Source organism: Metopolophium dirhodum, chromosome 1 (assembly GCF_019925205.1).
Source record: "Metopolophium dirhodum isolate CAU chromosome 1, ASM1992520v1, whole genome shotgun sequence".
In the NCBI taxonomy this organism is placed as follows: domain Eukaryota; kingdom Metazoa; phylum Arthropoda; class Insecta; order Hemiptera; family Aphididae; genus Metopolophium; species Metopolophium dirhodum.
The window spans coordinates 56,773,455-56,791,638 of record NC_083560.1 but is presented as its reverse complement, the minus strand read 5'-3'; the positions used below and the strand labels follow the sequence as shown (position 1 = coordinate 56,791,638).

General features: G+C 27.4%; 1 protein-coding gene across 1 annotated transcript; it reads right to left on the bottom strand.

Moving 5' to 3' along the window:
• Positions 1-2,021: 2,021 nt before the first annotated feature.
• Positions 2,022-10,210, bottom strand: LOC132935795 (uncharacterized). The gene is made up of 6 exons (XM_061002414.1): positions 9,060-10,210; positions 5,107-5,280; positions 4,831-4,972; positions 4,410-4,759; positions 2,624-2,819; positions 2,022-2,482 (listed from the first exon to the last, which is right to left on the bottom strand). Exons 1-6 carry the CDS (start codon positions 9,840-9,842, stop codon positions 2,166-2,168), a joined length of 1,962 nt encoding a protein of 653 aa, XP_060858397.1. The 5' UTR covers positions 9,843-10,210; the 3' UTR covers positions 2,022-2,165.
• Between the last annotated feature and the right edge of the window lie 7,974 nt (positions 10,211-18,184).

The following is an 18,184-nucleotide window of genomic DNA, read 5'->3' as shown; positions in this document are numbered from 1 at the left end:
TTCCTAAATATACACAAGGACCTCAAAATTCCAAATCTTTAAGACCACAATAAAAATACAGCCTTAAGTTTCTTCAAGTCTATTCACAAGTATGCTCAACCACCTAAACATAATACCACTAATCATTAAGTCACTAATCCATTATTATTTAAAATTCATATATCTACGAATATTTTTAAATTACAACAAAATTTTTAAAATTGTTATTCTTGGTTTTAATATGTAACTTTGCCCAAATTAGAATTAAAAAAATAACTGTGTTTATATATTTTTGTAAACATATTGTGTACATTTCAAGTGTCTACGGTTATTCATAACATTTTTTTTTTGATAAAGGTAGAAAAACTTATGAGAAATCTTGTATTAAGTTTTCAAATTGTTGATTTAAAAAGAAAATTTCTCATGAATTTCTAACTCAAAATAATTTGCACATTTTTGTGATTTTTACGTATTTTGTCAAAATTCGAACTTTAAATGCTTACAAAATAATTTGAACTATGTATTTTTAATATTTTTTAGTTGTAACAATTTATTAGGAGCCTTGTATTAAATTTTCAAGCTTTTTGACCCAACAAATAAAATTCAATTGACATTTGTAGAAAAAAAAAACTAAAAAAGTTAGAAACTGAAAATGTCCGTAAACTACTCACTTGGTGTATAGAAAATGCTAATATAAATATTCAGTAAACATTGCATGTATCTACGGTTATTTGTTTTTAAGTTCACAAAAAACCAAAAACCAAAATAATTTTTGTTTTTCCCTTTGCTTTTGAAAACTATTGAGTTAAAAATTTTGGATTCCCAAATGTACCAACTAGATTCACTTTCCCATCAAACAAGATACTGTTGAAAAAAATCAAAGCAGTGTTACTGCCCTAAACGGTGATGACACACTAAAATAAAAAACACATCATTGTAAAATCAATACGTTCATCACACAATTTTCCATTAATGGTAACTTTTTAAACTATTTTTCAAATTATTTATAGCCATGATGATTTAGCAAAACAATATAATTATGTACAATAATGTCAGATTTAATGTTGTTTCATATAATGGTATAATATTATAAAAAATGTTTTGTGTCTTAAGATAAGACGCAAGATGCATGAGTCTATGATGCGAGATGCATGTGACTCCCAAGTTGAGGTTTGGCCACAGTTGTTGTACAATAATAATTTTGTTTAATGATCTGGAAAATCAATATTTAAAATTTAAAGAATAGTTGTTTCCAAATGTATTTAAATTTTATATGTTACTTGAATTAATTAAAAGAGACTACTAATGAAATTTTTCTGCTATAAATGTTTATTTGAAGTATGATATGAAATTATTGTTCAATACGAAATTGCAACAAAACAACAATTAAGTGATTAACATTGTAGGCACACAAATTAAATCAGTTTCTAGTAATTATTAGTATTGATATTAAATAGGTATTATTTAAATGTATCTAAAAAGGGTAATATCTCTGACATATTATTTATATTAATAAATAATTTAGTATTGTAATTATATGTAATATTATAAGTAATAAAGAAACAAAATAATATATAATTTGATTATTTCAGTAATTCAGTCCTATTTAAATAGGGTCAAGTATATTTATAAGTTGAAAATTGTGTGATGCACTAACTCTATTTTTTTTTTATAATTTTGCAAATATGTTATACTTAAACTTTTGCACAAATTCAAAATAGTATTTGTAGAGATCCCATGACCGGTCGTCATAAATTTATATCCGCAAATGTTGCACCCATGGGGCTTATTACTTAAATATGAATCATGATAGTCAATTAATGTAAATAGAGCGAGAAGAGTGCTCAAAGTTCAAGTTGCTACAGAATCTTGTCTGGCAATGTTGCATTTGTAGTTAATGAACACAAATCACTGCTTGTCATATTATGTAATTCACAAATATATTATGAATGACTATTTAATAACTAAATGTTATTATTTACGATTATTTATCAGACTATTTTAACAGGAATGAAAGAATAAATACAATTAACAAAAACTAGTTAATTTAAAAATCTGTCTTTATTGTTATGTTCCTTTAAAATAATTTGATTCTTAAGAATGATTTTAATACTTATCAGTTACCTGTATAATCTTTTAATAAAATATAATACATTTATAGTATTCATAAACCTTTAATTTAAATCTTAAAATAATTGCTTGGCTAATGTGTAAGCACAACGTCTGTTAATTGCCTTGGTTTTCTTGTTAATAAATGTATACCTTAACCTTAGCTTTAAATTTTCCTCTGGTCCAAATCTATTACAAGTACTTTTATTGATAGTATCTTCTCCAACCAACATAGTTTTTTGACTTTGTTGAGGACCACGCCACATACGGAACTCATTAATTTTAAACTTGTCACCTTGTTCAACAAGCAACTGGTCCCTTAACAATAAACCAGTCTGTCTAAATCTAGTATATGGTGAAAAAGATGATGTGGAAAATCCTATTTGTAGATCATCTATAAACATAAACAAATTGATTAAACAATTAGGTTTGGACAACTCTGTATTTAAAGTACAATTGCAGCAAAATCACAAAAAATAGAGTTGATAATTTGTAAAGAAAATATCCAAATTACTGAAAAAAAAATTAAACTTACCATCGACAATTTTTTGACCATTAGGAAAATCAACTACCATAAACAGCTCTAACATATGTGCATAGTCTCCTCCATTGGCACTCGTATAAGGTGTAGTACACTCTAAAATTAAGTCTTTACTATGCACATGGCGAACTTCATCTATAGTACATTTATTCATATCAAACTTCTTTATTAAGCAAGCATTAGACACTACCTGAAAAAAATTACTTATTAAAATATACAGTTTTTAATACTGCCAAAAAATAAAAGGCAATCGTTTAAAATTATATAGGTAGAGATTTGTGATTTATTGCTCTAATTAAAATTTAGATTTGGACCCAATTATTGATCATCACTAAACTACTTATAATTAATATAATTTGTATAAAGTAAATTTAACTATGAAACATCTAATCAACATTTTTTTGGTTGTATGAATATGTATATAATATCAGTATAAATAAAGTATTTAATATTTTATTTATAAAAGAAATTTTATAGTTGAATATCATTATTTATCAACAATAGGACTAAGTAGCTGCAGGTGATGTCTTTGGCTTCATATTGTATGATATAGTAAATTTTACACTCAGAAGAATCCATACTTATTTGTTATTTTTCATATCAAAATGAATAAAATTGGACAGTTAATAAAATTTAAAAGTAAGAATATTATCTTAAGCTCCAAATAGGCATTTTATATTTTAATTGTAAAGCAAGTTATGAGCATTTTAAAATTTACAATGACAAAAAATAAAAGCAAAAATATCATAATAAGCCTATATATTTAACATTTTATTATTCAGCGCTAAACGCTAATAATTGTTTTTTATGTTTTTATTAATAACAAAGTACCTAGTTTTAAAATTGTTATTCATATTATCCAGCACAACGGTAGTAGCGCGAAACTAAGTTAAAAAAAAAATAGAGAAGCCGCTAACGTATATTACAGGAGTAGAAAAACCATTGAAAAACTGTGCTAATCCATCGGCTTGCTTTACATGGCAAACAGCTGAATATAAAAGGTCATGTAAGGTATCAATCAATCAGAAATATTGTGTAGATGCGTACTGGGAAACTCGTAAACAGATTGGTTGAATGACTTAAAAGTTACAACCAAAAAATGTTCAAGTACTTTTAAGTCTGATTTTTCATACGTATGTGACGAAAATATCGTAAATTATAATATAGTCCACCTGGTCCATTGCTTATCCATTCCACTATATATATATATATATACTCTCATTGCTGAGGCAATTAGTAATACAATATATACAATATAAATATTAAAAGTAATAATGACTTACAAATAATAAGGTATCAACAAAAAATGAGTGATAGCCCAACAAAAACACTCCCGTGTAAAAAAAACGCTTAGTATAAAAAAAAATGGTTCTAAAAGTTGCGATATCATTATAGAATAGTTACTATAGTTACTAGTTAACTATAGAATATCTTTTATGTTAAAATAGTCTGCTAAATAATTGAACTTAGATTGGTGATTTAAATTATAAAATACTGTTTTAAGAAAAATGATAACTATAGTTCAAATACTTAGCTATAAAATTATATCACAACTTTTAGAGCAGTTTTTTTTTTTATACAGTGTTTGTGTTGGATATTATATACATAAACATTCTAATACATTAACAGTTGGATAGTCAAATAAGTTAAAAGCATAACATCTTTAATACAAATAATAAGCTTTACAATAATTGTAGTCATAACAGAATATTTTGTAAATAATATTGTGTTATGTTTTATTTTTTATTTTCAAAAAAACAAATATAAATTAATTATTTACCTTGCACGGATCAAAAAATGTAACTAGTGGTTCATCCATCATGAACCACTTATCTTTGGCTGAGTCAGGACAGTCAACACTTTCAGAATTACAACCAACTACAATTTCTGTATTTGATCTCATATCAAATCCATAAACATTACTCCACCATGAACACAATGTTGAATCTGATGAACTGTCAGTATCACTAGACAGTGTTTCAGATTTCCCAGACTTGTTTAATTTTAGGCAATTATCACATTTTTTATATGTTCTTTTTTTAGTACTTTTACGTATACGACAATTTCCAAAAACTCGCCTTTGTTCTAATAACTGACCATATAGAGTAACGCACATAGGAATCATTAAACCTATACAAATTTATGAATAAAAATCTGAATATAAGGAAAAATACTTGGTAAAATATTATATTTATACAGACCATTTGAAACAAGAAAACGATCTCTAGCTTCAATAACCTGTTCCATTTGATCACCTTGACTTAAAACACAGTCTCCTAAACAATCAGCTAATATAACATCTACCTTCTTGAGTCTGTGTGGCAACTGTTTTAAGTCATGAACCTTAAAATACAAAATTATTTAAATAGGATTCAATAAAAAGCTGTAACACGTGTACATTTAACGTACTATAAGATGTATAATACTAGTAATAGGTCATATAAAAAATAAAATTAAAGTAATGACATTTTTCTTACATTGCTTTGAACTAAGGTGATCACAGTACTATACCGATTGTCTGTGATTATGCGACGAGCATATTCAATACAAGCTGACTGTTCTAAAGCAATTACTTTTTTGGCTTTTCCATCCCGAGCACATAACAATGGTAATAAGCCAATACCACAGCGGACAACTAAAACCACTTTATCCTGAAAAATAAATTCAAAACAATTTTAATACAACATAATTATGTGAAAAAAAACATGAGACAGTAGAAAAGTAGTAAAAATAATTCATATTTAATATTTTTTATTTTACTAACAAAAAATGTATATAATTATATTTTCGTTATTTTGAAATAAATATAAGGTCAGGTGGAGTAACAGCCTAACAGGGCTAGTGCCTATTGAGTTATAAAAATACAATTTTTCAATTTAAAAGTTGAATGAGTGTTGCATAATGTTATTTACACTGTAGGATATTAAAATTGCAGATATTCATTAGTTTATGGCACTTGTCCTGACCAAGAAAATAGGCTGTATAAACAGTATTAAAATAACCGGTTTTGCACTTACCAGGTAATTGGAAAAGTGCAACATTTTTTAATTATTTATCTTTAACTAAAATATTATTAAGACATTATTTTCAACACAAATTTTAATTCCTGTAACGTTCATTAATAGGTATTATCAAAACTATGTTCTTCATAGGAATATGTGCAGTTAAACTACGATTTTGCAAAACCGCTTCGCTGTAACTCCACTTAACCTTAATTCTATATTAACATCATGTCATCATAAGCTCATAACACATAAGAATTTTCAATATTCTTTATTAAAATAAAGCATATTAGGTACTTGTAGCATTAAAATTAAATATATTTCAAAATAATATGTTGGTTTATTTTTTATCCTGTCATTGGTATCGACTATCGGTGTTAGCATTTGGCCAACATTTAACTTAAACCACAATATAGCATTAAAATTCAATTATATTATATTTGAAAACAATAGGTTAGTTAATATGAGACACTAAAAAACTAAAATTTTTGTTTTTCTAGGCTCAGCTCATCAAATTATTCATAGGAACAAAAACCCGACCACGTGATACACACTAAGTTAAAAATCAAAGCAATACTTACTTACGACGGGTTAATAATCTATAAGTATTTAAATTAAGAAAAAAATATAAAAAATATGTTAACAAATAATAATACCTTAATTAAGGTTTTCGCACACTGCAACGGTGGCGGTAAGTTTCTATTGGCTTAGCGGTGCTGTTGCGGTAAATTGTGTAGGGCTGCATTTTACCTTTTTCGCTACCGCCGCAGTGTGTGCAGGGCTTTATATTTATATATGCTGAAAATTTTAAAAAGATAACAGCCATTCAACAAAACATTTATTTTAATTTATTCTATTATATACAGTGGGTGATTTAGCTTTAAGGAATCAGTCACCTAGGGCTGAACGCCTGAACATTTTACTAAATCAAATAAATTTGGTGGTTATGGTGTGCAATTCAACTTGAGGAATGTTCAATTACTGTTTAAGTTTGTACAACCCTTTTGATGTTATACAGGGTGTTCCAAAAATTATATAAATTGTACAATTTGAGTAATATTACAAGTTAGAATAAAATGGTTGACATCTAAGTTATGTTCAAATTTCCCTTAAACCTGTTGAAGCAAGTTGATTGGTATCATATTGATAGCGTCTATAATTTAACTTTTCAGTTCATCAAGGTCTCTTTGATGAAAGGGAGGGGGGGGGGGTTACATTAACATTATCTTTTATGTACCACAAAGAAACAAAAATGCATTGTATAGTCCGGAGATAAGGGTGGCTAAGATCTAAGTGGCCCTTCTACTGATTAAAATAGCTGGAACAATTTTTTTTTTTGTATTTCATTAAGTATTTTTACCCAATCTATAGGCATTTTAATTTTAACTTTTATTAGTTTACTTTTACATTTATCAGTAAAAGGTTCCTCATAAGTTGTTATTTCAATGGTTTAAAAATATCTAAAATACGGTCACAATATTTTTTTATAAATGTCTGATATTCAAATCTTGACTGTGTTGGATATTCAAATGTAAAAAAAAACAATTTAATAATTTTAAACACTTGACATCTTTTTTTCCAATTTAATTTTTCTTCCTCTGTCAAAATACTATGAGTTACATACCCATAATTAGATTGTCCAAGTTTCAATAATATCAAATAATTATAAACAGGGCTGGACTGGGCCAGCAAGGTTTTAATTAAAAATCAGAGAGCCGTTTAAAAGAATTGATTTATAGGCCAATTCAAAAAACCTAATACATTTTTTTTTAATGTTCCTATTTTCGATTATCAAACAAACAAGTTTAAATATCACTGATGTCTGCCATGTTAGTAATAATAATTTACATTTGACATTATATGAAGACAATTTGGAAGTTGAACCCAATCACATATTATCAGATCATGATTTTCCTGGGTCAGATAGTGAAGATTGAATAGCATTTTTGTTGTTTCAAAGTACTTTATCAATATCGTGTTTACATATAAGTAGGGTTCTGAACTTATTACACTAAAATTGTTAGAAATATGCATGCATATTGTACATATTAACTGAAATTTCGCAAAAATGTACTAACATTTTATAAAATAGCTTTAAAAAATATTGATTTATTAAATTTTAAGTTAATATCAAGTAACTAAATGTCGACAATCTGCATCTAGATAAATTTCACAAAGATTACAAAACAAAAAAACTCTGTTTTGACTCATATGTAGGTCCTACTACCTATTATATTTATATTGATTGACACCTAACCAGAAAAAAAAAATGTTAACTATTAAAATGTATTTACTTAAAATAAAACATGAAAATGCATAAATATACTAAAAGTAACAATTAAATTGACAAAATGTTTCAAAGACATATGTACAATTAGCCTAAAAAATAGAAAAATATGCAAAAAATATGCAATATACCCATGAAAAAATATAGAGGTACCTATGTTAAAAACAATATGTTTTTTAATTTCGTTTGCGCATCCCCACTTTTTTGTATGTTAAGTTCTGTATGTTATGCTTTGGGATATGCAACCAATGAGTGGCAGAGAACATAACACACAGTAAATAGTAGGTGATATGCACATCACAATGTTCATGATATACTTTGTCATGAATATGCCTACATTTTTGTATTTAAGTTTGTTGTCTGGAAAATAATTTCCATCTTACTTTTATTTCTTTCTACTTTGATTAATATTTTACAGCCATAATTAAAAAAATGCAAATGCAACAAACCCTGCACATGAGTGCATTCAAAATTTATATTTGGTATATAAATATTTACATGATAAAATATACAATATAATTTTACATTATATTGCACACAGATTAGTTGACGTCAATTTTCTTTTTTCTGTGTGAGTTTATGAAGAGTACATAGTAGTAATAGTACATTTATACACAATAAACTGAATAGAAATCCTATTTTATAAAATTACATCGGGACAGTCCAACCCCAATTATAAGAATAAGAATTGTAATCCAAACTTTTATTTATTCTACTGAAAAGTTGTAAAAATGCAGTTAGTGCCTTCCTTATTTTTTATGTCTATAATATGTGCAGATTGTAGGTATCATCTTTTTGTAAAATTAAAAAAAATCTATCTAATTAAATAAACATAGGTACATTAGAATAAGTAATAACTATATCTGGGCCTATACCTAACACACAAAGTTGAAAAGTAAATTTAGGTACATAGGTAGAACAAATAGGTGATTATAAAAAAAAAATACGAGAATGTACTATTACCTATACCAACCATCAGTATAATATCTATAATGTACATTTGTAAAATATACAAATTTAAAGACTGATATCACAACATTATAAGAAATACAAAATAATAATAATTTGTTTTAAATATTGTTGAAAAGTATATTAAAAACCATATAAGTAACTTAATCAAGATAATATAATTTATATTTACCTTAATATATCCTTGTGAACAATATTCTATACAGTTTTTGTAAGTAATAGTGCGTACATAGTCTTTGATTTCTGACTCGTGTATCCCATAGCGAGCATAACGATCATCATTAAAATCTGCAGCTGTCATCATACTCATTTTCTCTAAATCACCAGGGTCAGATTCACATTCTGAATCATATTCAGAATTTTCAAGGTTGTCCAGGAAAATATTATTGGTTGAAGCATTTTGATTTAAACCCGCCTCTGTACAAGCAGAGTCATTTGTAGAACCGGGCTGGTAATTTCTAATAGGTGTATCGAGGACATTGTTTGCTGAAATAAATTCATTGAATCCGCGGTTACTCGCCGAGAAATTGTTTTTGTTCTTCCGATATTTGTTTGGGTACTTCTTGTTGTTCCACTGCTGTTGACAATATGAATGATACTGTCCGGATTTTTTATTGTTCATATTCTTGCTTGCGAAAAAGTTTTTTCCGTTTTTGGCGTCTACCGTTCCCGAAACAGGGTTTGAACTCAAAGGCGATTTTGTGGACACAGTCGTTTTTGATTCATCGCAAATTTTGTGATCGGAAAACACAGATAATTCGACGGGTTGGACCACGTTGAAATATTTCAAATACGCAGTGGTGTTACGAGTAGTATTTCCGGTGTTGTTGTTGGCGGCTACCTTGCCGTTCGGATCACGTGTTTCGTCGGGTTGTTGCTGTTCATGGTTCATCGGCTCATTTCTCAAAATTGGAGGATTATTATTGCTCGCATTATTACCGTCGTTATTCTGCATGGTGATCGACCGCGATTCGTGGCAGGCTGCTTGCTAAATTAACCGGGACATGCACTTTTATCGGACAAATGCCGCAAAGTAACGAAACGATCACGGACGGATTACAACGAGAAGAACGAAACGTGACTGGTGACTGAGACGAACGATCACTCGAAGTATCGAATACCGAATGGCGAATACTCGAACAGTATTGCGGCAGTGAGGTCTGCGACTTGCGAGCAAAGCCTTGTTCACACCGTCTGACGAGTAAAACAATTTCACAGTTACCAAACGATATTCGACTTGACCGTGTGGTTACATTAATAATTATGTGTAGAAATGTGATAACTGAAGTATAATTTTATTATATTATTATCAGCAATCGCCAATCAGGTACAATATTCATATCATTGTTACTGCATTTTGGTATAAACATAAAAATACGAAATCACCAATCACACGACACGGTGTAGTGTGAAGTGAACCCGGCTTAAATTAGAGCTGATGTACTAAAGGGGCCAAGGTGGTAGTGGATACTATCATATTATAGTAATAAAAATTAGCTGCATAAAAAACCCGACGACCGTCGTATTGAAAACGATATAATAATAATAATGCCATTGTTTGTCGAATATAATATTAACATTGATTAAATATAATATGTTGTACCTATATTAAAATCAATGATATTAGTTATATAAATATGAATAATCACTGTTCGTTTAATGAACTTCATTATCATAATATTGTACCTTTGTTCAGATTTTTGGTGGCAATAATAAACAAATTGACGGAAATACAGAAACGAGACGATTACGCGGACCACGATGGTCTACGGATAAAAATAAAGTAAAATTTATTCCAAATGTCGATTTATGGTACATGTTTGTTTTTTTAGGCACATACCACGAATATTTAGATATACATCTAACATCTTAATTCGTAGTACATACTAATTAAAAATATAAAAAGTTGGGCAAGTGGGTGTCGCTCTGCTGTACAGTAGGTTATGAGTGGATCACTGTAATGGATTGTGTTAAATTTTAATACAATGATATAATATCATTGTATATAAGAAAAACGATTCTGAGCGAAGATAGACAATCAGTCTATATGATATAACTAAGTAGTATCATTGAGTATAGAATATCATTTATCTAAACTAAATGATATTATTTTGAATAAAGTAATTTATATTTTATATTATATATTTTTTTTTTTTTTAATTGATTTTGAGTCCGGCAACTAAGGTCATTAGCTATTATATTATATAACCTATTTACGCGGATCCCTGTTTTAAATTTTCAATTCTTAGCTATAAAAGTTGAACATTTTATAAATTTTCAACTACAAAATAATTATTAAATTTTAAATTTGATAAATTTTGTCAAAATTCGAACTTTAATTGCTTATAAAAAAAAATTGTGCCTACGTATTTTTAATATTTTTCAACTGATAAAGAAACAATATATCAGGAGCCTCGTATTGAGCTCCAAATGAGAAATGTTATAGGTAGTGTATAGAAAATAAAAATATAAACACTCAGTGAAATTTTTATGTATTTATGTATAATCGTTTTTGATTACAACAAAATAAGAAAATCGCTAGGTGAGAAATCGAGTAAATATCCAATTATGCAAAAATATAAACTTCAAACGCACGTAAAAATTTGATTTTCTTGTAGACATTTTTTTTTTTGATAAAAGTAGTCAAACTTATTAGGAATCTTGTATTACATTTTCAAATCTTATATTTAAAAAGGAAAATTTTAAATAATTCTTAACTCAAAATAATTTGATCATTTTTGTGATTTTTCCGTATTTTGTAAAGATTGAACTTTAAATGATTATAAAAAAAAAATGTGACTACGGATTTTTAATATTATTTTCAAACGGCATTGTAACAATATATTAGAAGCCTTGTAATACATTTTCAAAAATTTTTAGCAAACAAATAACATTTTATTGACATTCTTAGAAAAAAAACTAAAAACTGAAAATGTCCGTATAAACAGTTCAAAACAATATTTTTAAAATTGTATTGTGTATAGAAAATTCTAATACATATAAGCAACCAGTGGAAATTTCTTGTACCCCCGGTCATTAAACCAAACTAGATTTTGTCAAAAACTGATTTTGCGTAAAAATTTCCGTTTTCCCTAATTGTTTGTTTGTATTTCCTTTGCTTTTGAAAACTATTGAGAATTTTAAATTTTCACCTTCCAAATTCACTAACTAGATTCACTTTCCCATCAAAAAAGATACTGTTGAAGAATATTGAAGCAGTGTTACTGCCCTAAACGGTGATGACAGACACACAAAAAAAAGGTGGATAAGTGGATGTCACTCTGCTGTACAGTAGGTGATAAGTGGGTCACTGTAATGAATGGTGTTAAATTTGAATTCAATGATATAATATCATTGTATAAGAAAAACAATTCTGAGCGAAAACGGTCAGACAGCCTATTATATTACCAAGTATATTTGATGATATTATTGTGAATAAAGTAATTTATACATAACCTATTTACGTGGAGCCTTGTTTTCAATTTTTAATCCTTAGCTATAAAAGTTGAACATTTTATAAATTTTCAACTATAAAATAATTATTAAATTATAAATTTGATAAATTTGTCAAAATTCGAACTTTAATTGCTTATAAAAAAAAATTGTGCCGACGTATTTTTAATATTTTTCAACTGCTATTGTAACATTATATCAGGAGCCTTGCATTAAATTTTCACGCTTTTTTATCCAACAAATAAAATGTTATTGTTATTTATAGAAAAAAAACTCTCAAAAAGAGTTAAATTATTTTCAAAATTTTATCGTGTATCGAAAATGCTTATATAAACATTTAGTGAAATTTTCAAGTATCTACAGTCATTCATTTTTTTATTACAACAAAATAAGAAAATCGTTACATGCGAGAAATCGAGTGAATATCAAATGTTGTAAAAATATGAATTTCAAACGCTCATAAAAAATTAATTTGACTTTTTGTAGACATTTTTTTTTTGATAAAGGTAGAAAAACTTATGAGGAATCTTGTATTATATTTTCAAACTCTAGATTTAAAAAGAAATTTTTTTATGAATTTCTAACTAAAATTTTTGTCATTTTTACGTATTTTATCAATATTTGAACATTAAATGCTGATAAAAAAAATTGTGACTATGGATTTGTAATTCTTTTCATCTGCCTTTGAAACAATAACCTGGAAGCCTTCTATTAAATTTTCAAGCTTTTTTAACCAACAAATAAAATTTGATTGATAATTATACAAAAAATAACTAAAAATTATGGAAACTAAAAATGTCCGTAAAAAGCTTAAAATAAGTTAAAATATTTGGAAAATGTTATGGTGTATAGAGAATGCTAATATAAACATTCAGTCAAAATTTCATGTACCTATGGTCATTTGTTTTAGAGTTGCACCAAAAACCAAAATCGATTTTCTCAAAAACATTGCGTAAAAATTTCCGTTTTTCCATAATTTTTCTTTTGTTTTTCACGTCGCTTTTGAAAACTACTAGGAATTGTTTACTTTTGACCCCCCAAAGTACCAACTATATTCACTTTCCTATCAGTAAAGTTACTGTTGAAGAAAATCCAAGCAATTTTACTGTCCTAAAAGTTGATGACAGACACGAAAATAAAAACAAAAAAAAATAAAAAATAAAACTAAAAAAACACACATCATTATAAAATCAATACATTCATCAGAATCTTCGCTCAGAATCTAAAAATAAATACACATTATTGTTTGTATACCTACCTAAAATGCAAAATGTCTTATTTCTTTAGATTTTTATTAAATAATTTTGTTCTAGTTGAAGGAAATAGACATTTTAATAATACAAACACAATGAATGAAGAAATACACAAATAAAATATCCTTATCAAAAGTCAAAACACTGCCTGTTTCGCAACAGAATGTGAATGTGGATTTAGTTTAATGAACATAATATGTTCAGATCTAAGATCCAAATTAACAATAAAATATATAGGTATTGAACCTTATTCATCAATATAAATAGGTCCCCGTCCCCTCTTAATATTATACGGGACCCAAATAGGTACCCAATCAAATATGTTAGTTGTTAGCTGTTGCTGGTCGTTCGATAAAAGTAGAACCAATATTAGAAGTGTCAACAGGAAAAATTGTGGAATATGTTATAAATTATAAATTTATAAATTGTTTTATTAAATTTGTTATATGGAATAGGTGCAAATAAACAGAAACGTACTATAATATAACATATTATTATTTTTAAAATACAACACATTTAAAATTTTAAATATTTTAATAAATATAAAATAGTAAATACATTGATTTAAGTTAATCGGTAAATGGGTAAAGCCCCCCATGTGTCATATATTTTCCAATTTATGTGTATAGCCAAAACAATATCTACGACTACACCACATGTATTACGGAACTTTATTTTTACATAGACTATCTGTAGCATTATTCAAACGATAGGTTAAGTACTAGAGTCATAATTTGGCGGTGGAACTTAATTTCGAACTATATACATTTTAATATTTTATGATATTTTATAATATAGCCGTTTTCATATTATATTATTATGTTTATGTATTTTGACTTTTATATTGTACGTATATTAATTGTTGTTGATTAAATCCATGTTGAATAATGAATATCTATAACTGATACGTACAAAATCTGTTTAGCCGTTTTTTAATCGAGATAATTAATAACTAATAACATTGATTTAAAAATTAAAAAGGACAAATATGAAATAGGTACGCAGTGCCGTGGAAATACCCGTCCGCAACTGTCAGCGGGAGTGTACATGCCTTAGTCCATCATAGATTAATGTAGGTACTCTCCGATTAGTGACATAATAAAGTATATGGTAAATGAAATCGTTTTCTTCCTTATAATATATTATGTAGATAGTTATTTAAAACTTTATCTTAAAAATGGCACTTTTAATTGTAATTCACCGTTGTTTAGGTAATTTTAAATTAATAACTATATATTTTTTCAAATAGGTACTGCATAAAATGATGTACTACATAAAATGTTACTTAGGTACTATTGATTTAACTGTTTTCGGATTATTTATTAAACGATATGTTCGTAGGTTTATAAAAGTCTTTATAATCCATAATATAATTTATTTATTTATCATATTATAATCATTATATTACAATTTTCAGTACATAATCACAGTTTTGTTTCATTGTATTTTTTCCGTACCTAGGAACAATGTTATCTCGTAAATTAAATATTGTTATTTTACATAAAACTTTTTATATTAAAAGTAAGCAATGGATACCTAATTTAGATTTGTTAATAAATAATTCATACATGTTATTATTATCAATATTATTTATTCTAAACTTGAAACTTAGAAATATTGACCACAGATTTTAGCTTTAAAGTTTAAATACATCATTAAGAAGTGCTTCTAAAACTATTGATTAGCTTAAAATTTAAAATGTTTCATTTTTAAATTAAAATTGTTTAAACTATCTGTGGTAAACAAATTATTGGTCCAGTATATTGCAAAAAGTTTTGTAAATGTTGGTCCTCACAATACTGTGTAAGTGTGCTTGACTTTTCGTAAAAAAAATATTAATTCTGGTAATCTCCCAGAGATGGGTGTATTTTTTAATTTTCCCCGGGTGTTAAAAAGCTAAGATCCGGCCCTGATAATAGGTACGTAATAACTTATCACTAATAAGTAATAACATATATTCGGAATGAATTGCGTACGTTATGTGTTCACTATTTAGAATCATTACCCGGCCACTCAGGCACTCTGCTACTTGATTTAACAGTAAACCTTGTAGCTTGTGTAGGCACCTAGTATGTAATCACTAATCAGTCATCACATATAATATCAAAATATATAATTTTACTACCTATTCAAATATTTTAAGCTGAACTACAAAAATATCAAGTATCGACGGTTATTCATTTTTGATTTAGGTACGCCATAAAAACAAAATTGTTTTTCAAATCTTACTTACATTATACATACATACATATTAGTCTAATATAATTATTACTGATATACATTGCAGTCAGCAGTTATATAGTAATATAATAATAATTCTGTAGATTTTTAATACGGAATATTGTTAGTGGCTCTGTAGGAATACGGTGAAGAGAGTCCAGCAGAATGAGATCCTGGTGGTTTAGGATGGAAAAACAACAGACTCCATCAATAATTTTCTTTTTTTTTTAATTGAATTAAATAAAAAAAAAAAATAATAAAATTAATAATAATAATATAATTGTATATTAATACTATAATATTTATCCTAATTATATAATAATTTATAATATTATAATATTGTTATTATAAGAAAACAATCGACACCAACGACCTACCAGTGTGGTTATTTATTTATATTTGTGAAAATTGGTTTCACGTGCATCATGTAAAAAAATCCAATGAGTGTTTTTTGACAATTAACACATGTTGTAGGTTATTTGAGAAATACTGACTAGCTTAATAGATTTAATTATTTAAATAAAGATATAAACAAGTGAATTACATAAAAATTGCCGGGATTTTCATATTTTTTTGTAATAGAACTTGGGAGCTATTAGAAAGACTAATGAAGTGGCTTTTATTCGTTTACTGACCCTTGAAAACTATGTTGAAACTATTGTTGTAGTACATCTCATCTATTCTGTGGTAATAATATTATCTTATAAATAATAATAATAATAATAATATTAATCGTTTTCGGTGACAAATAGACATTTATAATTTATATAATATATATTTTATTTAAGGTAAATGGACATTTTCCAACGGTTGCTTTCGTTGTAGTAGGCCATTTCTCCCCACTTATGATATAACTAACAGTTAGTTAACTAACGGTTAGTTATATCATGCCCCCGCCGATACATGTATTGATGTGGACATTTCCTCCCCATTTTTTTAAAGTTTTTTCAGTTGATTTTAGGTTTCGGTTTTTAAAGGTTTTACCGCTATTCAAAATCGGTATCCAATATCTGGTTTTGCCAAAGTGTTAACAAAATTCATTGTGTTTAAAAATTAACGGAATATATATATATTCCTAAAGGTAATACAAAATGAAATTAAAATATATGATAATTGTATTTCTAATATTAAATAAAAACCAAAGCCCCAACGCTACAGTTAAGAATATATAACATTTTGTTTCTGTTCTCCTGAAAAGTAGTTAAACTGTCTCTTAGCCCCTTTTACCTTACTATGATAATATAATATAATTGTTTACAATACGGATCAAAATATGCCCATGGAAAAAACGGATTAGTCTTTACAGATCAAAATGTACAAAAGACAATTGGATAGATCATTTTGGGGACTTTTTAATCAGCTCAGAAAATTTAATTTTTTTACAAAACGGATCAAAATGTAACCAACATTGATCCTTAGCGCAACAAAATATCCCCAAGACGGATCAAAAGGTCCTCGTGGATCGATATGTCTTGCCATTACAAATTTAAAATATTTCACATAAATATGATGTTGGGCTGGATAAAATGTTTTTAATCGATTTTTCGTAAAATACTATAATGATACCAGCTATACATGCTTCATCGCTACATGAGAAATCGAGTGAATATCCAATGTTTACAACATTTGAACCTCAAACAGTCATACAAATTTAATTTGACTTTCCGCCCTTCTTGCATTAAGATAATAATGAAATCTATGCGATGTCTGTTTTTGCTCTCAAATTTTCTCCCCATTTTATTTAGACTAACCTACAGAATACAGGTACCAGGTGTGTCATCATTTATATTATAAGATCCGCATATTATGAGAAATTTTAGGTCCGTATCTTCACTAGAGTCTAAAAGCAAAAACATTACTTATATTGGAATTTATTTTAATTTACAAAAAAAAATAATATTAGACTCGATTAAAAATTTGTTTGAATTTGCATATGTCTCACAAAATCGCCCTTCGGCGTAGAAATAATATATTATAACTTTGTGGTGGTAACCGATCAACGATATTCGAATTATATTTCGAACGATTCTTTAATAATGTTGATGTTAAGGGGGCTCCAGCGTATCATGTTGCAAGGAGTAATATTTAGGCAATTCACATAACATGAACATTTGGGATATGTCTATGTGTGAGTAGTAAATGACATAAGTGTGTGTAATCCATTATCGCGTGTCACGAACTATCGGTCGACGGTATTACGAATTCCCAGAACTACGTATAATTAAAATGCAATAAAAATGACAATATATGTTCAATTGCGCGCTTTATCTTTTACTATTATATTACCTACTCACTACTCGGCTTTCGCTGCAATTCGCAAAAATGTATAATTACATTATACTACACAAGAGAATCACTTTGTTATTTCATA